The sequence below is a fragment of the Muscardinus avellanarius genome, assembly GCF_963383645.1.
Source record: "Muscardinus avellanarius genome assembly, chromosome: 13".
NCBI classification, from domain to species: Eukaryota; Metazoa; Chordata; class Mammalia; order Rodentia; family Gliridae; genus Muscardinus; species Muscardinus avellanarius.
In genome coordinates, this window is record NC_137799.1 from 40707001 (window position 1) to 40731702 (window position 24702).

At 46.8% G+C, this 24702-nt stretch overlaps 1 protein-coding gene across 1 annotated transcript; it reads left to right on the forward strand.

Moving 5' to 3' along the window:
- Nucleotides 1–5416: 5416 nt before the first annotated feature.
- Nucleotides 5417–21226, forward strand: LOC308272170 (protein SPATA31F1-like; the record flags this gene model as incomplete). Its single annotated transcript, XM_080708944.1, has 6 exons — nucleotides 5417–5539; nucleotides 5649–5832; nucleotides 15077–15201; nucleotides 16282–16327; nucleotides 16833–16893; nucleotides 17668–21226. The coding sequence occupies 6 exons, from the start codon at nucleotides 5417–5419 to the stop codon at nucleotides 21224–21226; spliced, it is 4098 nt and encodes a 1365-aa protein (XP_080565070.1).
- Nucleotides 21227–24702: the final 3476 nt, after the last annotated feature.

Consider the following 24702-nt stretch of genomic DNA (forward strand, 5'->3'; position numbering starts at 1 on the left):
CCTGGCTACAGCCATAAGATTTTATATTCTAAAATAAGTTGGGAAACATTTCTTTGAAGTCCTGGCGTAAACACACTAAATTCACTCTTTCAACAATTACTCCTTGGAAGAAAATCAATACACATGTGTTTCTTATTGGCATTTTTTCAGAGGACATAGAGTTAATGTGTCAGTCACTTAGTTACTCTACAAGTAAACCGATGCATTTATCAGCAAGTTAACCACACGAATCTCTAAAAACACTCTAGTCTTGCTTCAACCTATTATTTAAGTATAACAAGAATAACTTTATCAGTTGTTAAAGATGTCATAGGAGTGATTTGGAGAGTTTTTTTTTTTACAGGAATTTCCATTAAGATTGTAATTATAGCCGGGTGTAGTGGCGCACGCTTGTAATCCCCGCGCTTGGGAGGTGGAGACAGGAGGATCACGCTGGTTCGAAGCCAGCCGCCCTGGTTTAAGAGATCCTGTTTCCAAATAAAAATATAAAATAGGTCTGGGAGTGTAGCCCGGTGGTAGAAGGGTTTCCAGGAACCCCAGTACCACCAAAAAAATAAAAAATAAAAAAATAAAGATTGTAACTACATTCACTGATAAAAATAAAGAATACTTTCACCAGGTATAGAATTCTGCATTTGTTTTCTTTCCGAACTTAAGAGATGTTGCTCACTTTGCATTTGCACTGTTTCCGATGAGAACTATCCATCCCTCTTTATTGTTCCTTTGTACATGCTTTTCCCCCCTCTGGCTGCTTTTAAGTTTTTTTCTCTTTATCATTGATTTTGAGAAAGTGACAGTTACATACTTTGATATAGTTTTATTTATTTCCAGTCTTAGGGGTTTGTTGAGCTTCTTGAATGTGGGGTTATGGTTTTCATCAAATTTGAAAATATTTCAGCTATTATCCCTTGAAATATTTTTCTGTCCCTACCCTTTCTTCTTTCCTTCAGAGACTCCAATTACATGCATGTCATGCTGCTTAAAACTGACCGCAAGCTTATTGATTTTTTTCCTTTTGCAAAATTACTTTCTTCTACGTGTTTCTGTTATTCTATGGTATATAACTATTTAAGTTTACGCATGTCTTCTTCAGTATTATCTAACATGGCTATTAGACATGTCTTTTAGACATAGTATTGTCTAGTCATATATGCTTCATCTCAGATATGGTAGTTTACGTCTTTGAAAGATCAGTTTGGATCTTTTTTTTTTTTACTTCTATGTTTTTGTGTAGTTTTTTTTTTTTTTTTTTTTTTTTTTTGGTGGTACTGGGGTTCCTGGAAGCCCTTCTACCTCCAGGCTACACTCCCAGACCTACTTTATATATTTTATTTGGAACCAGGGTCTCTTAAACCAGAGAGACTGGCTTTGAACCTGTGCGATCCTCCTGTCTCCGCCTCCCAAGCGCGGGGATTACAAGCGTGCGCCACCACACCCGGCTTTGTGTAGATTTTTTGACCAGTGAAATAATTCTTATGTTCAGGTGAGTTCTGGATAAGTTACAAATGACTGATCTATATATTTCTGCTTCCTTTCATAATTTGTTATGAATGTAAGACTTTGTGAATGGTAATTTGTTGAATTTTTATTCTTATACGTGTTATCAAGCTTATTCTGGAAAGCAGTGAAGTTATTTGGAAATGGTCTGATCCTCTGTGGTATTGTTTTAAAGGTTTGTTATGTCAAATCACAACAGTGTTTATTTTGGGGCTAATTTATTCTCTACTGAGCCTAGACCTTCTAAATATTCTACTCAATGACCTGTGAATTATGGAGTTTTCAGGTCTGACTGGCAGGAATTAATACTAGCCTTTTATAAATTCTGGGCACTGCTTCCTCTAGCAGGTAATATTTTCCCTGATCTTGGGTGATTTCCTCATGTGCATACACTGCTGAATATCTGAGGGTCAACCTCTACAGATCCTTAGAGTTCTCCTTATGCAGCTGTCTACCCTCCTGAACTCTCTCCTATGAATGTTATCCACTTGGTCTACCTAGAGTCTCAGCTCTATCTTCTCAATTCAATGATTCTTTTAGGATCCTCCTGATTTCCCCTTTCCTGTGCCACATCCTGGAATCTCTCTTAAGGAACTAAGCTGGGGAAATTATAGGGCTCATTTTATTTATTTATTTTTTAATTGGTGCATTGTAGTCATATATCTATCACACTGGAGTACAAGACTTGAGAGGATATACAAGCACACATCATCCAATTAGCCCTCCTCCAGCCCCCATCCCATTCCCTCCCCCTCCCTGGATCCCATGCTTGTTTGGTGATTAACTTTGATACATTTGTTTATGTACCTCCTGCATTTTAAAGAGGCTCCGTCCTCCATATTCCATACCCTCTGATTGGTCACATTAGTTGCTTCACTATAGGGCCCTTTCTATAGCTCAACCTCTTCCTGTTGATTAGGGGAAGCATCTGATTTATATTTTCTGCGATATTTCTCTGTGCATGCCATGTTACAAGTACTGATCCCACTCTTGACGGCCCCAGTAGTGGCCTGGCTACCCAGTGGACTGATCCAGACCTCGCTGGCTCAAGCAGCGGCCTTGCCTCATGGGAGGCCCCAGTTCTGGTCTCGCTGGCCCCGACAGCAGCCTAACCCCTCAGCTGGCTCCGATCCCAGCCTCGGAGGCCGCAGCAGTGGCTTTGCCTCATGGCAGGCTCCAATGCCGGCCATTGGCCCCGGCACTGGCCTAACCCCTCAGCAGGCTCCAATCCCGGCCTCGGAGGCCCCAGCACCGGTCTAGCCTCACGGCAGGCTCTGATCCCAGCCTCTCTGGCCCCAGCACCGGCCTAACCCCTCGGCAGGCTCCGATCCCAGCCTCGGAGGCCCCAGTAGTGGCCTTGCCTCCTGTCAGGCTCCGATGCTGGCCGTTGGCCCCAGCATTGGCCTAACCCCTCGGCAGGCTCCGATCCGGCCTCGGAGGCCTCAGTAGCAGCCTTGCCTCACGAAAGGCTCTGATGCCGGCTGTTGGTCCCGGCACTGGCAAAACCCCTCAGCAGGCTCCGATCCCGGCCTCGGAGGCCCCAGCACCAGCCTTGCCTCACAGCAGGCTCCGATGCTGGCCATTGGCCCTGGCACCGGCCTAACCCCTCAACTGGCTCTTATCTTGGCCTTGGAGGCCCCAGCACCAGCCTTGCCTCATGGCAGGCTCTGATCCCAGCCTCTCTGGCCCCAGCACCGGCCTAACCCCTCGGCAGGCTCCGATCCTGGCCTCGGAGGCCTCAGTAGCGGCCTTGCCTCACGGAAGGCTCTGATGCCAGCCGCTGGCCCCGGCACCGGCATAACCTCTCGGCGGGCTCTTATCCTGGCCTTGGAGGCCCCAGCCCCAGCCTTGCTTCACGGCAGGCTCCGATGCCAGCCTCGCTGGCCCCGGCACCGGCCTAACCCCTCGACAGGCTCCAATCCCGGCCTTGGAGGCCCCAGTAGCGGCCTTGCCTCATGGAAGGCTCCGATGCCGGCCATTGGCCCCAGCACCGGCCTAACCCCTCGGCAGGCTCTTATCCTGGCCTTGGAGGGCCCAGCACCGGCCTTGCCTTATGGCAAACTCTGATGCCAGACTCACTGGCCCCGGCACCGGCCTAACCCCTCGACAGGCTCCAATCCCGGCCTTGGAGGCCCCAGTAGCGGCCTTGCCTCATGGAAGGCTCCGATGCCGGCCGCTGGCCCTGGTAATGACCTAACCCCTCAGCAGGCTCCAATCCAGACCTCAGAGGCCCCAGCACCGGCCTTTCTTCACGGTGAGCTCTGATCCTGGCCTTGCTGGCCCCGGCACCGGGCTAACCCCTCAGCAAGCTCCGATCCCGGCCTTGAAGGCCCTAGCACCGGCCTTGCCTCATTGCAGGCTCCAATCACAGCCTCACTGGCCCCAGCATTGGCCTAACCCCTCGGCAGGCTCCGATCTCAGCCTCAGAGGCCCCAGTAGTGGCCTTGCTTCACAGCAGGCTCCGATGTCAGCCATTGGCCCCGGCACCGGCCTAACCCCTCAGCAGGCTCCGATCACTGTCTCTGGGGTTATTATTTCAAAGGTTCCAGGTGTAATGTATCAGATCTCTGCCTCCCCTGAGTACTGGCCACTGCCATTACCACTGTCTCCACCATTTCAAATTCTTCCCAGGCTCTTTTTCCACTCTGAATGTTGTCCAGTGCTCCTAAGCATGTGTGACGGTAGCATTCGACATTTGGTGTAATTTCTCAAAAATAAATAAATAAATAAATAAGGTTGGTAGGATCCGGTTTCTGCTTCTCCTGAATATAAGTCTCCACCACCATCGCGGAGACCGCTTTCAACACCGCCTTTCTCCTTGGTCTCCGCTAAACTCTCTCCTTACAGGTGATGTCCAAGATTCTTAACAATATAGAGAAATAGCAGTCCTCCTTCACGGGGAATTTTTCCATAAGTTCCAGTGCATTTAGATAAGTTTTGTCTGCATCTCCAGTGTCCTGGCATCCACAACGGCTTTCTTAACTCCTCTCCGATATTTTTCTTTTTCTTTTCCCTTTTTTTTTTTTTTAATAAGAGAAGACAGAATATGTGGTTTGAGGAGGTAGTGGGATCAGGCACTCAGTAGCACTGTGACCCGGTCGGTTTCCCCATGGGTTCAGAGTGCTCCGCACTACTTTGCCTGGGGCCCAGGGTCCCGTGACCCAGGACCCAGGGTACTGGGCCCGGTTTCTCCAGGGGTCTGGTGTGCTACGCGTGTTCCAGCCCGGGACCCAGAGTCCGGCGACCTGGGCCCCGGCTTGCGTGCCCTGCGCGACCCCCACCTGGGACCTAGCGTCTTACTGTGCCCGGCTTCTCCAGGGGTCTGGGGTACTACGCGCATTCCGGCCCAGGGTTATAGGGCTCATTTTGTCTGTCTCTCAGCTCCTGTGAACCGCCATTCTTTGTTGACTGACATCCAGTGTCTTTTTTTTTTTTTTTTTTTTTGGTGGTACTGGGGTTCCTGGAAGCCCTTCTACCTCCGGGCTACACTCCCAGACCTATTTTTACCTTTTTATTTGGAAACAGGGTCTCTTAAGCCAGCGCGGCTGGCTTCTGACCTGCGCGATCCTCCTGTCTCCGCCTCCCAAGCACGGGGATTACAAGCGTGCACCACCACGCCCAGCAACATCCAGTGTCTTGACAAATATTGGTTCACATATTTGTCTAGTGTTTGTCAGTAGTTTCAGGCAGGAGGGCAAATCCAGTCTTTGTTATACCATCTTGGCTGAAAGTGGAAGTTTGAAGGCCTTTGAATATTCCAGCCTGAATTTGTCCTGCAAAAGCAAGAAGATGAAGAGGGTCAGGGGTCTATGGTTGTTATTGTCCAGAGAGTAATGAGGCCAATTTAGGCTTAATGTCTAGAATAAGAGAGAGACGGCTTAAATGATTAAGTAGACACCTTAAAGGGGCAGTATTCGGGATGGAAGAAGAGGCTCCCACGGTGAAAGGTTATGAAAGACAGAGGGAGAGGTTAAAAGAGAGAGCGTTAGGTAAGGATAAGAGAGAGATAAAGAGAGAACGGAGAGTTCCAGTGTTTGAGGAGGTGTGAGTGAGAGAGAACGGAAAGTCCCAGACCGGTAAAGGAACAAAGGACCAAAATGGGTGTCCCCAGATGGCCGATTGCTCCCGGAACCCCCAGTGGGGTCGGATAGGCTGAAGACGTGGTCAGGTCGTCACCCGAGAACAGTCTGCCTGGACCGGAGCTGGAGGTCATGGGACACCTAGCGCTAGGATTTTCGGGCGGGCGGAAGTCGGACTTTATCAGTCAGATGGAGTCGGCCGGACTTTTTCAGTCAGACAGATGGTACGGAATGGTATTCGGACTTTATCAGTCCGGTAGCCGGTTGGACTTTATCAGTGGACCGATGGTATTATCAGAATGGAGAGTGTTAGGAGGAGGAAGGAATGAGAGTGGAAAGAATAGCAGGGCCTGTTCTTCCTTCCCGTTATCTCGTAATTAAATGAAGCAGTAGACTATCATGAGAGTCCACCATAGCCTTGAAGGCCGTGGTGGGGTGCAGTCTCCCCCCAAGCCTGGTGTCAGGGCAGAGCCGGACGATCACGGTCAGATACCCTGCTATAGCCAGACTCAGGCAGATAGCCTAAGGGGGACTTACCCAGCTGGCGGAGTGACAGAGATGGTCGGGATGGCCGGTGGTGGTGGGTGCGGAGAGCGAGCACCCAAAAAGAAGGACGAGGACGGCCGGCCGTGGGGAGAGCCAGGAGGAGGGAGTTCTCTAGATAGAGGGGTCTTTCTCCCAGGTTTCGGCACCAATGAAGGGGTCTGGGGGTCTTCGAGACCAATGAAGGGGGGTCGTAGGAAAGACCCAAGGCAAGCCGTCAGAGATAAGCAAGCAAAAGCTTTATTAAGACAGCCCAGCTCCCTTTATATCAGGCAGCTGGGAGGAGGGAGCTTCCACTCACAGCGGAAGATCGCACAAAGTACGGGGCGTTTACTGATTGGGTGGCTCATACCCCAGTGAGTGTGTTATCAGGGGACTGGTTGTTGGGCATCCCGTGGCTCCTTTGGCAAGCTATGAGGTAATCAGCACAATCCGGAAGAGAAGCCGGAGAGGCGCCATCTTTGCATGACTGGGCTGCTTATCCTAACAGAAGAGACTTTTTTTTTTTGCTTGTTTATTTTGTTGATACTAAAGATTGAACCCAGGGGCAGTCTACCTCTAAGCTATAACCCCAGCCTTTTATTTTTTATGTTGAAACAGGATCTTGCTAGGTTGTTGAGGGCCTCACTAAGTTCCTGAGGCTGGCCTTGAAACTTTGATCCCCCTGTCTTAGCCTCCCAGGTACTGGGATTATAGACATGCACCACCACACCCAGCTCAAGGGAAGTTTTTGACCACACATACACGTGTGTGTGTGTGTGTGTGTGTGTGTGTGTGTGTGTGTGTGTAAATATATTTGCTATCTTGGCTGTTTTTCTTAATCCCAGCATGTCTGGAAAGGTCTTTTTAGAATCAGTGAGTAATGAACTGGTATGTTTCCATAGTTACCCCCAAATCACGTACTGACAGGAAGGAAAATCCTCCCTATGCGAGTTTAGTATAAGTTGGGGGGAATTCCATTTTGAAAGGTCCGTGTATTTCTCCAGTCCCTTGTCCCAAACTGTATTTCAACATCAGCAATTTGAAAGGCTCAAGGCTCATATTGGCCTCTTTTTAGCCTATAGATTTCCTCATTGGGCTTTGCTAATCACCAGGGGATGGGCAAAGGGGTAGGCTTGAGTTGTTGGGGGACACAAAGGAAAGCTTCTTAGTAGGATCTGAGTGAGAATAAACCCTTTTCTGTTGGGATGGGGTGATTAAACCCAGAAAGGAAATCTCTAAAATACCTTCTTACAGAACAAGGAAAGGGAATTCTCTCTGACAGGCCTTGAAATAGCTAGACACGGTGATAAAAACTAATGACTATTGCTGTGGATATTTGTATTTATACAGCACTTTACAGGGCTTTAATAATCACTAGTGAATTCTGTCCCCTCAATAGCCCTGTTACTTAAGTTGCTCATATTTTCCTCAGGAACAATATCTGCACTGCTTATATAACAGCCAGTGGCCAAGGATTCAAATATCCTCAGAGCAATTTCTTTGCTCGCTTACTTTGAAATATTAGAAATGAAAACTTGATCATTATCCACTTACTTTGTGGCTTTGGGAGTCCAAAATATAAGTACTTGACTAATATCCTATCTTATGTATTTACCATGGGGAATAATTTATGAAAATTACCCAGTATTCTACTAAATTAAAGGAAAAATCACATTTATGTACCTAATAATGAATAAATTAGGTTTGAAAAATGAAATTAATAATATTAGGTCTTCCACTTCTGGGAAGATGAAGTAGATACCTTTCTCTTATTTTCCCCATAAGTTCAATTAAAAAGCGGGAACATTATATATTAAGTAAATATAATATTCTGAAAGGTGGAGAGGAGGCAGTCCGGCTGAGTACCTCAGGACCCAAGGAACACAGTGGGGAGTTCCCTGGGTATTCTTTGTTTCTCATGTATCCTCGCCTAGATGTCAGAGAAGAGCCTCCCCAAATTACCTATGGGCACAGAAAAAACAACAAAGACAAACAAACATAAAAGCCAAGCATGAAGAAAGGCCTTCTCTCTGTAGCCAAAGGATCAGGAAAGAGATGCTAAATAAGACAGAAAGTTCTTAGGTCGTAACTACTCTACTCCAGTTAAACACCACAGAAAAAAGTGCAGCCACACTCCTTCCCGACACCAAAGGCTGAGTGCAGAGCCTCCTCTGGCAGGGACAGGAATGGTACAAACACTGAGAAACTGCTTGAAATTCTTTTTTAAAAGTTAATATACATTGCTGTGTGCGTGTGCGTGTACGTGTGCGTGTGTGTGTGTGTGTGTGTTACTGGGGATTGAACCCAGGGGCATTCTACCTCCAAGCTATACCCCCTGCCCTATTTTTATTCTTTATTTTGAAACAGGGTCTCACTAAGTAGCTGAGGCTGTCCGCGAACTACGATCCTCCTGTCTCAGCCTCCCAAATTCTGGGATTATAAATGTGTGACACCATGCCTGGCTCAAAAGACTACATTTGCATATATTAATTATAGAATATTATAATTGTTCTATTTTATTATTGTTTCTAATCTCTTAATGTGCTTAATTCATAAATTAAAACTTTATCATATATCACATATAAAACATGATTAAGTATGTAATCACTATATGTAGATATAGATATCTTATAAGGCTGAGTGCAAAGCCTTCTCTGGCAGGAATAGAAATGATACAAACACTGAGAAACTTCTTGAAATTCTTTTTTAAAAGTTAATATACATTGCTGTGTGTGTGTGTGTGTATGTGTGTGTGTGTGTGTGTGTGTGTGTGTGTGTGTGTGTGTTACTGGGGATTGAACCCAGGGGCATTCTACCTCCAAACTTATATGTGATATCTATATCTACATATAGTGATTACATACTTAATCATGTTTTATATCTACATATAGTGTTTGTGTGTGTATGTGGTTTTAGGCATCCACTGAGGGTCTTTGAATGTATCCCCCATGGATGAGGGGGTACTAGTGTGCAATTAGACCATAGCATACACCTATTATATGATATAGCCAGTCTACTCTGAAGTATTTACTGGAGGAAAGGAAGCATATGTTCATGTAAGGATTTGCACATGAATGTTCATAGCAGCATCACTCCTAGTAGCCAAAAACAGATCATCCAAATGCCCATCAACAGTGAATGGACAAATAAATTGTAATATATGCAAACAATGGGATACTATTTTGCAGTAAAATGAATTAACTAATGATACACATAGCGAGTACATGTATTAAAATAATTGGGCTGAGTGAAAAAGGTGAGCTATAATGTGTACACGTAATATTATTGTATTTTTATAAAACTTAGAAAATGCAGAATAACCTGCAGTGAGAGATAGTAGATCATGGCTACTTGGAGAAGAGAGGAAATGAAAAAGTTTAAAGGAAGGATTATAAAGGGGCATAAGAAAGTCTTGAGGGTAAGCCAGGCGTGGTGGCGCACGCTTGTAATCCCCACGCTTGGGAGGCTGAGACAGGAGGATCGCACAGGTTTGAAGCCAGCCTCAGCTACTTAGTGAGGCTCTCAGCAACTCAGTGAGACCCTGTTTCCAAATAAAATATGAAATATGAAATAAGTCTGGGACTATAGCCCGGGGGTAAAAAGCTTCTGGGTTCCACCCCAAGTACGACCACAAAACAAAACAAAAAAACAGTAAAGACAAAGCTAATTCTTTTTTTATGCTTTTATTGGTGCATTAACATCTCACATCGTAATGTACATGAGTGACAGCGACAAACATGGATACAAGACTGGTTGGATTTCCCCCAGCTCTCCATCCTCCCCCACCCATACAGAAAATGAGATTGGCATTGGTATTCTCACATATATCCATATTGTCAATGCAAGTCATTCCTCCATCGGTCCTTCCTCCCCCTCATCCCTTCCCTTGCGCTACCTCCCTGGCTCCACTGAAGTCTCTCCATCATCTAAAGTCCTTCCTGTATCCTGATTACTCCCGAGCTTCTGCATATTAGAGAAAAATATGACCCTTCACTTTCTATGACTGCCTAATCTCACAGCATAATGTTCTCCAAGTCCATCTATTTTCTTGCAAATGACATTTTGTTTTTTACCACTGAGTAGAATTTTATTGTTTATATCCCATAAATTTGTAATTCATTCATCTGTTGATGGAGCCTCAACTGGTTCCATAATTTGGCTATTGCAAATTGTGCTTCTATGAACATAGATATATTACTATTGTATTTTTATTTCAGTCCCTTTGGAAAGATACCAAGAGTATTATAGCTGGATCATATGATGGATCCATTCCCAATTTTCTGAGGAATCTCTACACTGATCTTTATAGCAGCTGCACTAATTAGCAACCCCACCAACAGTGTGGAAGAGATTCTATTTCCCACATCCTCACCAAAATACATTGTTTGACTTCTTGATGACTGCCATTCTAATTGGGGTCAGATGGAATCTCAGTGTAGTTTTTATTTGCATACCCCTGATTGCTAATGATATTGAACATTTTTTCATGTATTTATTGACCATTTGTATTTCTTCTTTTATGAAGTGTCTAGTTCAATTGCCCATTACTTTATTGGGTTGTTTTTTGAGTGCTAAGTCTTTTAAGTATCTTGTATATTCCAGATATACAGTTCTCCTTCAGAGGATTAGCTGACAAAGATCTCCTCCCATTTTCTAGGCTCTCTCTTTAGAATCTTAGTGGTTTCCTTTGATGAGTAGAAGCTTTTTAGTTTAATGACACCCCATTATGGGACTTTAAGATTACTAATATTCCAATATGTAGGCACAGGAAGAAACTTCCTCAGTAAGACTCCAAAAGCTCAAAAAATTAAGACAAGATTAATTCATACAAAGAAAGAGTCAACACTTTGGGACAAATAGAATTTTATTCTGATTAATAATTCTGAAAAAACCCTTATAACTCATTTGTGAGGCCCTGATTACAAAAATCTCATTTTAAAAATCATCTCATTTCAAAATCACAGTAATGATCATGCTCATTAGAGAACGCAAAGAATGGTTCATAGAGTTCATTTGGCCTTAAGAAATGCAGGCTTTCTGTGGCAGAGGTGCCTGCGGTAGATGGGGAGGTAGATGAGGAAAGACTGGAGGAGCAGGGATGGAGTCTGTAGAAGGAGGGCCTTTGCATTTATCTTCGTGCAGGCTTCGAATCTGCACGATCCTCCTGTCTCTACTTCCCAAGCACAGGGATTACAAGTGTGTGCCACCACGCCCAGCTTCAAAATACATACTTTTTGATTTAGTTATTTTACTCATAGGAATATTCCTACTTATATACCCAAACCTATTTATGACAACTTATAGGGATTTTGTCAGAATTATTAATCAGGGAAAAAGAATATATATAATTAAATATTCATGAATAGACCATTGATGATGAATTGTGTTATAGCCATATCAAGAAAGACATAGGAATTATATATTCATTTTATTAAATAAAATAAGAAAGGGAAACTATTCCATTTATAAAGAAAAACAAAAATTTTCTTTTGTTTATGCTAAACTTGTTTGGAAATACATAAAAAAATCAAATAGGAGAGGGCACCAAATATAGTTTAAATGTATACCATTTATGTTCCATAAAAAAATTTGTTTAAAAAAATCAAATAGGAGGGACTGACTTAGGGGAAGAAAGCTGTGAGATAAGCAGCAAGGCTGAGAAAAGACATAATGATACATTATACTCTGCTTTGTCATTTGAATTTTATACTCTGAATATGTTTGTCCAGTTTCAAAAATATGCTTAGATGATGTTTATATATCTGTGGCCATGTGGCTTATATAACAAATTCGTATTCTTTATTTGGTGTCCTGGAGCAACATTGTGAGTTAGGCAAGGGAATATATGACTACTTTTTAAAGACTTAGTTAATCTGATTGAATAAGATAAATGCAAAGGCCCTCCTTCTACAGACTCCATCCCTGCTCCTCCAGTCTTTCCTCATCTACCTCCCCATCTACCGCAGGCACCTCTGCCACAGAAAGCCTGCATTTCTTAAGGCCAAATGAACTCTATGAACCATTCTTTGCGTTCTCTAATGAGCATGATCATTACTGTGATTTTGAAATGAGATGATTTTTAAAATGAGATTTTTGTAATCAGGGCCTCACAAATGAGTTATAAGGGTTTTTTCAGAATTATTAATCAGAATAAAATTCTATTTGTCCCAAAGTGTTGACTCTTTCTTTGTATGAATTAATCTTGTCTTAATTTTTTGAGCTTTTGGAGTCTTACTGAGGAAGTTTCTTCCTGTGCCTACATATTGGAATATTAGTAATCTTAAAGTCCCATAATGGGGTGTCATTAAACTAAAAAGCTTCTACTCATCAAAGGAAACCACTAAGATTCTAAAGAGAGAGCCTAGAAAATGGGAGGAGATCTTTGTCAGCTAATCCTCTGAAGGAGAACTGTATATCTGGAATATACAAGATACTTAAAAGACTTAGCACTCAAAAAACAACCCAATAAAGTAATGGGCAATTGAACTAGACACTTCATAAAAGAAGAAATACAAATGGTCAATAAATACATGAAAAAATGTTCAATATCATTAGCAATCAGGGGTATGCAAATAAAAACTACACTGAGATTCCATCTGACCCCAATTAGAATGGCAGTCATCAAGAAGTCAAACAATGTATTTTGGTGAGGATGTGGGAAATAGAATCTCTTCCACACTGTTGGTGGGGTTGCTAATTAGTGCAGCTGCTATAAAGATCAGTGTAGAGATTCCTCAGAAAATTGGGAATGGATCCATCATATGATCCAGCTATAATACTCTTGGTATCTTTCCAAAGGGACTGAAATAAAAATACAATAGTAATATATCTATGTTCATAGAAGCACAATTTGCAATAGCCAAATTATGGAACCAGTTGAGGCTCCATCAACAGATGAATGAATTACAAATTTATGGGATATAAACAATAAAATTCTACTCAGTGGTAAAAAACAAAATGTCATTTGCAAGAAAATAGATGGACTTGGAGAACATTATGCTGTGAGATTAGGCAGTCATAGAAAGTGAAGGGTCATATTTTTCTCTAATATGCAGAAGCTCGGGAGTAATCAGGATACAGGAAGGACTTTAGATGATGGAGAGACTTCAGTGGAGCCAGGGAGGTAGCGCAAGGGAAGGGATGAGGGGGAGGAAGGACCGATGGAGGAATGACTTGCATTGACAATATGGATATATGTGAGAATACCAATGCCAATCTCATTTTCTGTATGGGTGGGGGAGGATGGAGAGCTGGGGGAAATCCAACCAGTCTTGTATCCATGTTTGTCGCTGTCACTCATGTACATTACGATGTGAGATGTTAATGCACCAATAAAAGCATAAAAAAAGAATTAGCTTTGTCTTTACTGTTTTTTTGTTTTGTTTTGTGGTCGTACTTGGGGTGGAACCCAGAAGCTTTTTACCCCCGGGCTATAGTCCCAGACTTATTTCATATTTCATATTTTATTTGGAAACAGGGTCTCACTGAGTTGCTGAGAGCCTCACTAAGTAGCCGAGGCTGGCTTCGAACCTGTGCGATCCTCCTGTCTCAGCCTCCCAAGTGTGGGGATTAAAAGCGTGCGCCACCACTCCCGGCTATAAGTCTTATCTTTAAAACTAGATTTTTAAATTTCTTGAGGCCAGGCAGGGAGAACACAACTCCACAACTCATGTGTCTGTGCACCCTTGGCACTGCCCGGCTGAGGGCCGGGCACAGTGAGTGCTGACTGAGCTGGCTGGGTGGACTGAGTGCTGGAGGCAGAGTGAAAGAGCCTCTTCAGAGATTTGGAGCCTAAGGATTTCCTAGCTTGAACCACTGTCATCAGGGTCATCCCCTCAAGAAAGTTCAGAAATGGTGGGGTATTCAAGGCTCACAATATCCACAGAAGCCAAGCAGAGAATACAAATGTCTAAGTAAATAGTCAAGATATAGAATGATGGGTCCTGGGGCAGAACATCAGCCAGGCATGGTGGGAATCCTAGTACTTGGGAAGCTGGGAGACTGAAGGACCACAGGTTCATGGGCATTTACAACTTAGTGAGACCTTCAATAAAAGAAGGGCTAGGGGTATAGCTCAGGTAGAATGCCCCTGGGCTCCATCACTAGTAAAAAAAAAAAAAAAGATTTCCAAAGTTAGATTTGGAGAGGGGGAATTCTTTAGGCAAACAGTATCCATCCAACCGGGAGCAGAAAGAAGGTTGTGATCCAGAGTCACAGGCTGCTATCCCGTCTCTGCAGGCTTTCCCCTCCCGGAGCAGGCAGGATGTGTACCACGGGTAGAACGGCTCTGGAAACCGAGCCCTGGACCTCTCCACAAGAGCTGCCTTAGTGCACCTCCAGGGAAGGCAGTGTTCACAGCCTCCCGCCCTCGCAGATGCCCACGCCCCTTCCTTCCTCCCACAGCGCCATTTAAAGACGCATCAGCCATGGTCTCCCCTTCTTACACCTCTGATCTGTGGTCACCGCTGGCCTGAAAACAGCAGAGCTGTCCACTTCCAGCCAAGCCACATTCTGACCTCCCTAAACTCCCGTGCGCTTCTCCGGGGTGTTTCCAGGACAAGTGGCAGGTTGGGAAAGGTTCCTCTGTCCCAGCCCCTCTCCCGCACAAGGTGGCCTGCTCTGTGTGCTAGGGGCCTTCATTTCCTGAGGACGGGTGACCAGACACTTGTGGAGGGGAGAGCTGAGCCAACAGCTGGTGTAGGGGAGAGAGGGAAATAGACACTGCTGTGAGCCCGACACCTTTAGAACCTGAGGGGCAGACCCCTCACCTACAGACTGAATGACCAGCGAGCTTCCCTTATGAGACAGAAGGGCTTTGTGATGCAGTCTGGTGGCCTGGTTCTGTCTTCTGTGAGGTGGACACCACAAGGCCCAGCTCTGAGACTCATTAGGCCCCAGGATCCTGAATGTCTGGATATGGGATGGCCGGTCTCCTCGTGCTGATGAGGTTGAGACTATGTGGCGCCTTACATTAGTTCTTCTGGACATTGGATATCACATGTATACCTATGGCTTCATCTTCATCATTATTCTAATTATCTGGCAAGTGAGACGGAGTTACTGTGGATTGAAGTCTGAACGTAAAAGGAGCTGCTGCCGGGTAGGGAAACACTGAGTACAATTGAACTAGTTTAAGCCTCAGATAAGAAGTTTTTAAGCTCTGAGGTTGCTCTTTGTGACCTCACTACCCTTCCTTGACCATTTAAATACCAAACTTTATGTACTTTTATATATTTCTTTTTTTTCCTTAGATTAAAGTAATTCCTTCCCAGGCCTTTTCTGTAACATAGTCTATTTGAAAAGCTAAGAACCTCTCTGGCTTGAGACCTGGATATGGGTTCTGTCTCACTGGATCTCAGAAGATCTCCCCAAATGGAGGAAATTTTCTGTTTACAGTCTTTGAAAGCATTTATAAGCTGACGTCCTGTGACAATTAGAACCACATATCTATTAAAGTGTTTCATTCTTCATCTTGTTTCATCCTCAGTCTCCAAGCAGAACTTCTCTGGGTAGTTGGATGGGAAATACAGGGTTTGGGAAATCCATGAAGTGACCAGAAATATGCGAAGAAGAGCTGGGTGTGGTGACACGTGCTTTTAATCTCAGTACTTGGGAGGCTGAAGCAGGAGGATCACAGGTTCAAGTCCAGCCTCAGCAACTTAGCGAGAGTCTCAACAATCTAGTGAGACCCGTTTCAAAATAGAAAAGAAAAAAGATGCCGGGCATAGTGGTGCACACTTATAATACCAGCATTTGGGAGGCTGAGACCAGAGGATCATGGTTTTTGGCCAGACTCAGCTACTTAGTGAGGCTTTTGCAACTCAGTGAAACCCTGTTTCAAAATAAAGAGTAAAATATAGGGCTGGAAGTGTCACTTAGAGGTAGAATACCCTGGGTTCCACTCCCAGTACCGAAAAAAAAAAACAAAAAAAGAGCTGGAGTGAAGCTCAGAGGTAGAATGCCCCGAGTTCAGTACAAGAAAGAAAGAAAGGAAAGAAGAAAGTGAGGAAGGGGGGAAATGTTGGGGTGAAAAAGGTGGTGTATAGGTAATGTAGGGCGGGCATATAAAGTACAGATAGATAACAAAGAAAGAATAAGAAATGTATGTGAACTTTAGATGTAAAGAAAGTGGTGTCCAAGCTTCATTCTAATATTTTCTTGTTGTTGTTTTATCTTTAAGCGTCACCGAAAAGTCAGACAAAGGGCTAGAGATGCAGCATCAAGAGGTAAAGTCACAGCCTCTCCTCGGAGCCCCACGGTGGGGTCGCAGGCCAGAGGCCTGTCCTCCCTCTACGGCCCCTGGTGCCCTGGGGCCTCTACCCACTCACCGCTCCAATTCCACAAACTGTGACTTTCACAGAGGACTTTTGTGGGTAGGAAAATGGAACACGGGGATGTTGCCCAAATTCTCTATTTTCCTGAGAATAAAGAATTGAGGAAGTAAGGCAGATGTCCTTAACTGTGGTTTATGAGTTTTTAAAATCCTGTGGAAGTCACTTTATCTCGCATTCCTGTTTCCCATGAAATAGGCAGCTCAAGATCCTCCTGGAGAGGTTGTGAGGATCAGATGAGATTAGGTGCAGGAGAGCCAGTCATGAAAATTCGATTTTACATGCAACTGTCATGGAGATTGTGCAGTTAGAGGCCTTGGCCCCCTCTTGCTAGTCCTCGAGATCCCTCGAGTATGGCCCCAAAACACACACATGACATAAAACTGTCTTCCTTCCTCAGCTCGAAGACTTTCCCAAGAAGAAGCAGAGAAGCCATGGGAGCTGCTTTCTGTCATGAAAAGGTAAGCTCTCGCTCTTTGCGGTATCTCAGCTCCCAGCCTGTACTCTGGTGACTTTTTAGAATTTTTTATTGGTGCATTGTCATCATACATCTTAATGGAGTACAAGCTGGTGGAGGCATACATGCACACATCACCCATCAACCCTTTAACTCTGGTGATTTCTTGGCCTGGGCTGGAGCAGGGATGAGAAGAGGGACAGTGGCTGGGAGGGACACACGGTGGAGGCCAGGGGGTCACACAGGCCTCTGAGGGTGGTTCAGACATCTCAGGAGGGAAGAGTCACTCTCTGCTGCAGTGTGCTAGGGTCACAGTACTTCTCCAGCCCAAGATTTAATCACTGTGTCATTCATAAAAGACACCATATTGGGTTGCACACAGCCATGAGACAAGTTTTCCAGTCAACAAAATGAGTTTTGCATAAAGAAATCATTGTTGTCATATTCTGTTTGTACCTACACCCTTTCAAGGGATGACTCCTGGGTCTAGCTGGACTCTGCTGACATTACCCACTCTGATCCGTCTTCAGGGCCAATTCCTGGGACACCCTCATACAGGAGCCTATCATCTTTTCTTCTTAGGGTGTCTAGGGAGCGGGACTGATTTTCAACAGATGCAGGTACAGAGCAGGGACATCCTATAGTTTCCACAAGGTCCTATCTGCCACAGTGAAGGGCCAGGTCATGTAGGACTCGGAAGGGCAGCAGGCCCAGCCACACCCTTGCAAGGAGGCAGATGTTCCTCCATCAGTCATAACTGCCACGTTTCCCTTCCCAGCCAGCACTGGCTTCCTCAGGAGGAGAGTGTGCGGCGGCTCCTGTGTACGGATCCCTTCTGCCAAACCTGCAATGCCGTGTCTCTGGAGATTCAGCAACTGATAGAGGGTGAGAACTCCCCCGCTTTACTGGAGCCACTGCAGGGCTCTTCTGGCGCGGAGATGTTGTCCATGGCCGGTGTATCTTTTGAGCAGAATATGGAACTTCAGTGCCAGCAATCCACAGAGTTTTCACTGGCAATGAAGACACAACAAACAGAATACTTAACCCAGCCAACCAATGTGGCCAATATCCAAGAATACTGGGTTAATCATCTCCCCCTAGGGCAGGAATTTCAACTGGCAGATATGCCCATGGACCCAGAGACTATGGCTTTTTCAAGACTTGAGGAACCTGTGGTTCCAGTAAGTGAGCAGGAGATGGTGCAGAGCAGTCCTTACCTTGTCCAGGGGAACCAGGACAGGCAGCCTTTGGACTGCCACGCTGCTTTTCTACCCCAGAACTCAGAGAACACTAACCTGATACAACCTATGGCCTTGCATATCCTCCCCTATGCCCACCTACCATTCCTCAGCCATGAAGTCCTAAGGCTTCTAGAGATACATGTGAAAAAATGGATGCATTTCCAAAGATGGGGGCTCCCCAGGCGTGTGGAGGAGTCCCTGAGGCAGCTTATGCCAAACCCACAAATTTGTTACCAGCCTGAAAATAACCAGCGACTTTCTTTTGTCCTGAATAATACTTCTGAGCTCTGTGTTAATAGATTCGGGACGATTACCCACAATACTTGGTGTTCCTACATGGCTGGCCAACCCACCCAGACTTTCTGGGTTTCTGAATGGTCCTTTATGGATGCAAAACACAGACAGTACAGCCAGCAGATACAAAACTCTAAGGCACTAGCCATGTCCTCTCCAGCTGTTGGTGTGCTCAGTGGCCTCTACCCACTCCCTGGGGGACAGGCTGATGACCCACAGAGCAACCTACAACAGAAATACAGCCAGCTATTCTGTGGCCACCCTTCTCTGCACAGTGAGTCCCTGGTTACCACTTTCTGGGGCTCTCAAGCCTTCTTCAAAAAGAAAATTCCCACTCTCCCCTTGAAGGACCCACTTCTCAAGGCTCTCTCCTTAAAACCCCTGCAGCCACCAGAGGCCACCCCGTGCTCTTCCGCAGCTGACCCACACTGCTTGTCTCCCTCTGAGCACCCGCATGCTCAGATCCGGGTCCCGCTCCTGACACTGGCTGAGTATGAAGCCTTGGAATGGCACCTGCTACAGAGGCAGCTCCAGCTTGAGTGGGGGCTGCCGGCCTTCTCCCAGAGGTTTCCGCAGGTCCGCAGCCAGGTGCAATGCGAGCCATGTGACCAAAGACGGTCCCCTGAGACCGTGAAAACTTGCTGGCCAGGGAGGGCCTTCTCAGTCCTCAAAAGGGAGCTGCTCTTCTTCCCTGAGCATGCCCGCAGGCTGCTGGAGTTCCACCTCCAGAAGCAGCTGATTCACCATCGCTGGGGCCTGCCCACGAGGATCCAGCAGTCCTTGCAGTTGCTCCTTTCTGCCACTGACCAGCAGGCCCTTTCCTGGAGCAGCACACCCCTGGCCAGTGAGAACGCCCCCCAGCCTGCGGCCCTCGAGGCCGGCGGGGCAGGGGCCCTCCAACTGCTGATCGCCGTGCCGCACTTGTTTGCCCAGACCAAGGCGATGCTGCACAGCCACATTGACGTCAAGTGTGGACAGATCCACCAGGGCAAGGTCCCTGCCTGTGTGTACAGCTCCAGGGAATGCAGAGGGGCTGGGGGCTTGGCAGTGACCACCTTCCCCTGCATTCCCCAAGGCCAGCACCTGCAGCTAAAAGCAGCGAGCGACCCCGACTTACACCGCAGAGCGCGGCCCTGGACGCCCACAGCCCTGGGTCCGCAGCCATGCGCCCTGCAAGGGTTGGGCACCGAACGCCCTAAGCTGCCCCAAGCCCTGTCTAAGAGAATCATCGAGAAACTGGAGACGGTGTTGCGACACAAGTATCTGGTCTTCCTGTCAGGTCTGCCTGTGCTATACTATGTGGCTCTCTCCCGGACCATGGATCCCGCAGTCACCCGCAAACCTGTGAACTCAGACATGGTGCCTGGGCCTGTCAGAATCACGCAGGAGCCTGGGACTCAGCCGATCTCTCTGGATGACCCCCGTAGGGCACGTGGGCCATGTGCTCAGGATGACAAGGCTCGTACAGACACTGGAGAAGACTTCCCGCCGGAAGTGCAGGTGGAAGAAATGGCAGTGGGGCCTCTGGAGGGCGAGGCGATTCCTGCAAGCCCCTGCTCTTTCAAGACACCAATGCCAACCAAACTAAATTTTCACTTGAGAAAGAAGAGCCTAGAGATAAAAATGGGAATCCCCATAAGGGCACGGGAATCCACGGAACCCACTGAAGCGGTCCCAGGGCCCAAGTCCACACACCAGCCCCTCGGGGGTGGGAACAACCCAGGAGGCACAGTGATCTGCGAACTGCCCATCCTGCCATACTCTGCTTCTCCAGACTCAGAATGGGTCCACCTGAAAGGACATCTGACCACCGAGTTGAAGGCAATGAAGCTCAAACAAAAGCCAGCAGGCTCCACGGCAGTGCCCCATGATGCAGCCCCCTTGGCCCCCAAGGTCCCGCCGCTCAGTGGGGACACAGAGGCCCGGGTGCTCTGCGTTCAGGTGGAGGCCGGTGGGAATGGCCTGGGCTTGGAGCCACCCTGGAGCCCTGAGCCCCAGGACCCTGGCAAAGGCCAGGCCTCAGCCCATGTGCCCACACTGGCAGACAAGAGAGAGGACCCAGGGAAAGCCAGAGCAGCAGGGGACCTGGGTGAAGGGGACGCAGGGCTGGGGCGCCCCTCAGCCGGTCCCGAGAGACGCCCTGCTGAAGACCAGCAGCCAGAGGGGGTGCTTCTGAGCAGGGTTCCCCGGGGCTCCCGGAGGTGGAGCCACAGCTCTCGCCCTGAGGAGCCCCGTCCACAGTCCCCTCCAGGAGGGCCGGGGGGCAAAGGACCTGGGAGCGCCCAGCCCGCGGTGCCCCGGGCCTCCCAGGCCCAGCCGCTTCAGGGACAGCCTTTGCAGGGCCCGACTTCACAAGGTACAGTGTCGCAGGGGCATGCAGCACCAGCCCATCCTCACAGGAAACTCTGCCCCTCAGAGTCCTGCTTGAGAAACAAGATGAAGTCCTTCCTGCACTGCATTAACCCTGCGCCAAAAGACAAGGGGCACGAAGAGCCCACGTTCTCTACAGCTAAGAAAGGGGCCAAAACCAGAAAACAAAATGTTGAAAGGAGCCCGACTCCAGCCAAAAGCCCCACAGAGAAAAGGAAGACGGAGAGGCCAGTGAGGCCCCTCAAGGCCCCGCCAGTCCCCGTGGAGACGCCCGTGGGCCCGGCCACCCCACATGTCCCCCATTCCCCAGACACTAAGCTGCGGCTTCGCTCTCGACAGCCCAGCTCTGCCTCCGCTGCCGGCCATTCCCGCCACTGCCCTCGACACTGTCCTCGAGTGGCCTGTGCCACCCAGCCGGGAAACTCGCCCTAGTGCCACACCCTCACCTCACAGGCGAGGTCCTGCTGGAGGAGAACACTCAGGCAGTGAGCCAGGGTCTCTAGGCCCCCGACCTCTGCACCCCCCAAAGGGTACTGGGATTGCCGTTTCCGCTAAGGAACAGGCGCTGCAAGCGCCACCAGAAATACACGCTATATCTCTAAGCAAATGTGTCTGTCTCTTCATCTCTGCTGTACTTTGTTAAGAAAAGGCTGATGGAAGCCAACAGGTCCTTATGTAGGGAAGGAGCTTAACCCACATTTCAGATGAGTCGTTTTTTAGACGTGCCAGTGTCCCCTTTCTTTTGCATTTACTTTTTTGTTTATCCAAAGCAAATTTCCAATGAAATGATCGCATGTTCCTCTCTGCTCCCTAAGCATGGGTAAGATCTTTCTAGAACCCGCCCGGGAACCTGCTGTAATCCTGTTACCTGTTTTTCACTCCACTGCCTCCGGGAATATGGCTCACAGTGGGAAAAGGCGCGGAGGGGCTTGTCCCTCCCCGGGAGGGAGGAGAGGCCTGTACTTGGGGTCTGTGTGCCTTGGACAGAAGCCAACAGGTACTGACCGGCTGATAAGCGACGGAAGTCAGTTTTCTTGGCACTTAAACAAAACTAGAGCCAGGAGGCAAACTCGAGGCCAAAGGTTTTTGAGGAAGGGAGGAAGTAAACAGCGTTGGGGGTTCCTTGCCCTAAGTTGATGATGCAGTTGAGCCCTGAAGTTCCCACGAAGCGCGGACACAAGGAGGCACCTGATCCTATCTGAGCTTGTCAACTCACTGCCAGCGGCGTGCATCCAGCCCTACTGCGGTGTCTGTTTCCATACCACCTACACCTGGGGTCCTTCTCCACCACCCTCACTACCCAAATACTCCTTCATGGTGATTGTTGGTGTTGAATGATGCCCCCACCAGGACCTGCATGGCATCTCCCCTCCAAGGGTGACTCCTGTACTTTTCCCCTACCCCGGTCTGCACTGAAGACTCATGCTTCTAAGCCTTGGTTCCTATCATCCTTCCTTCCATCTCTTCATCTATCTCTTTGTCGCATTTCAGAAGGCACTAAAAACATTCATCTTGATTGTCAAAACAAGGCTTGATGGTTTTTTTGGAACGTGTCCTATTAACCAGCCACAGAAAGTGATCAAAAATCTAGAATTTAATGCCACACATGAGTCTCTACAACCAAATCAAACTTCTGGCCCCTTTGCCTTTCTTTCTGGGAATGTCCGATATTTTACTATTTCAGGGAAATATCTGTTTATCGTTAAAATATGTGCAGTTCTCTGAAATCCTTGTAATAAAAGGGAGAAATCCAAGATAGAGGCTGACAGACAAGCTGAGATCTGTAAGCAACTGCTAAGATATGCTAGCTCCTCCAAACTGTACCCTTTGCACATTCACCCTCACGGACAAAATGAAGTCCCTCCTGCAGACCTGTTTAGGGCTCTCGAACAGCTCGCTCTACTGAGATATTCCTGGACCTCTTATGGCTACACAGCCAAGCCTGCACTCCTACCCCCACTCCCGTCACAGAGCAGATGATCCACCGCCAGGGCAGCCTTGGTGACCTGGACCACACAGGTGGGACTCGTAATGGCAGCCAGCATAGCCAGGGTCCCTTCAACCTCTGGAGAGAGTGAACCCTGTGTTTGCTTCTCTACTCACTTGAGTTGGGGAAGGCATTGGTCTCCCTGGCAAGAAGGCTGGAACCCTACCCTTTGAAGAAGCAATAGCAGAACAGCATAGCTCCTGGCTATACTTGATCCATAAAGAAAAAGACCTGGATCATTTCCTTCCCTGTGGAAGGAAACTTCTGGCTGAAGTGACCACAGAATAATTTTAGGGGAAGATGACAAAGGGCAGGAGAAAAAAAAGAAAAAGCACAGCACAACGAAAATATTACAAACTCTTCAAGGAAGTGTTTTTACAGTGCTCAGGCCAAATGCCTGACCCCTTAGGAGAATGCAGATTTTAAGGTCAAAGTTACGAGAATGGAATGTAGAAAATAATCATCAGGGTTAGAATCCTAGGTCTGACATTTAACAAGTTACTTAACATTTCTAAGCGCTGGTTCCTTTATCAGGGAAAGAGATAACAGTACAGGCATAACCCAGACTTCAACCATAAGTAAGAAACTAGTGATTCCCAGAGGCATTTCTCATCCCAGTCTTTTTCCTGAACTCCAGTCTATACAGTAAATGGCTGCGGGGAAATGAACTTGCTTCAAAGATAATGTAAATTAGTTCAAAATTTCTGAACACTCTCCTCCTTCTCAAACAATATCAGGGAATGATATAATCATACAGTCGCCTTTTTGGTCATATATCAGGGCTGCCACATGCTTGTAATCCCAGTATTTAGGAGGCTAAGAGAGGAGTTTCATAGGTTCAAGGCCACTTAGTGAGACCCTCAGAAACTTAGCAAGATCCTATTTCAAAATAAAAGATAAAAAGAGCTGGGGGTGTAGCTTGGAGATAGAATGCCCCTGGGTTTAATTTCTAGTACCAAAAACAATGACAACAAAACCCCCAAACAAGCAAAAAAGAAACTAAGTTCTAGCCTTGATAACTCTCAACCTGATTCCTTCTTTATTTTTACTGATTCTCCTTGAAGTTGAGTTTCTCGTTCTTAGCTTGCTTTGTTGATTAAAATAGCATCTCATACCTCCAAGGTCCCACATGGTGCCTTGCACAGAGTAATACATTAATAGTAGTTGAAGCCAGGCGTGGTGGCTCAAGCTTGTAATCCCCACGCTTGGTAGGCTGAGACAGAAGGATCACACAGGTTCGAACTCAGCCTCAGCTACTTAGTGAGGCTCTCAGCAACTTAGTGAGATCCTGTTTCCAAATAAAGTATAAAATAGGTCTGGGTGTATAACCCGGAAGTAGAAAGCCTCTGGGTTCCACCCCAGTACCACCAAAAAAAAAAAAAGTTGAATCCGAAGTCTAGACTGTGCGGCAGACACGTTATTGCATTGTATGATGCGTGCGTATGAGGTATAGAGCCATACCACACAAGGGAGCACTCGGCTAGTGAGGAGGACCCAGGGAGCTTACAATGAAAATGGCCTTCAGAGGCACCTTGCATTCTACAATTAAGATATTCAAACTCATCCACTCACACATACCAATCCTGCCCCAATCGCAGTATTTCTTAGATCAGTTAATGGCAACACCATCCCTCCAGTTGTTCAGACCATCCAAATGGTGTCATCCTTGACTTTTGCCCCAACAATCTACATGCAAAACACCAGAAAAATCCTATTATCTTCAGAAAGGAATCCAGACTATCACCACTTCTACACCCTCAATTGCTATCATTCCTGAAATAGGATGACAACTGCTCTGTCTCTCATCCTGAGACCTTACTCCTACAGTCTATCCTCTACCCAAGAACATGATGTCCTCAGGGAGAGTCTAGGCTACATATGATTGATGGATAGATGATAAAAAAAGGTAGATCAATAAATA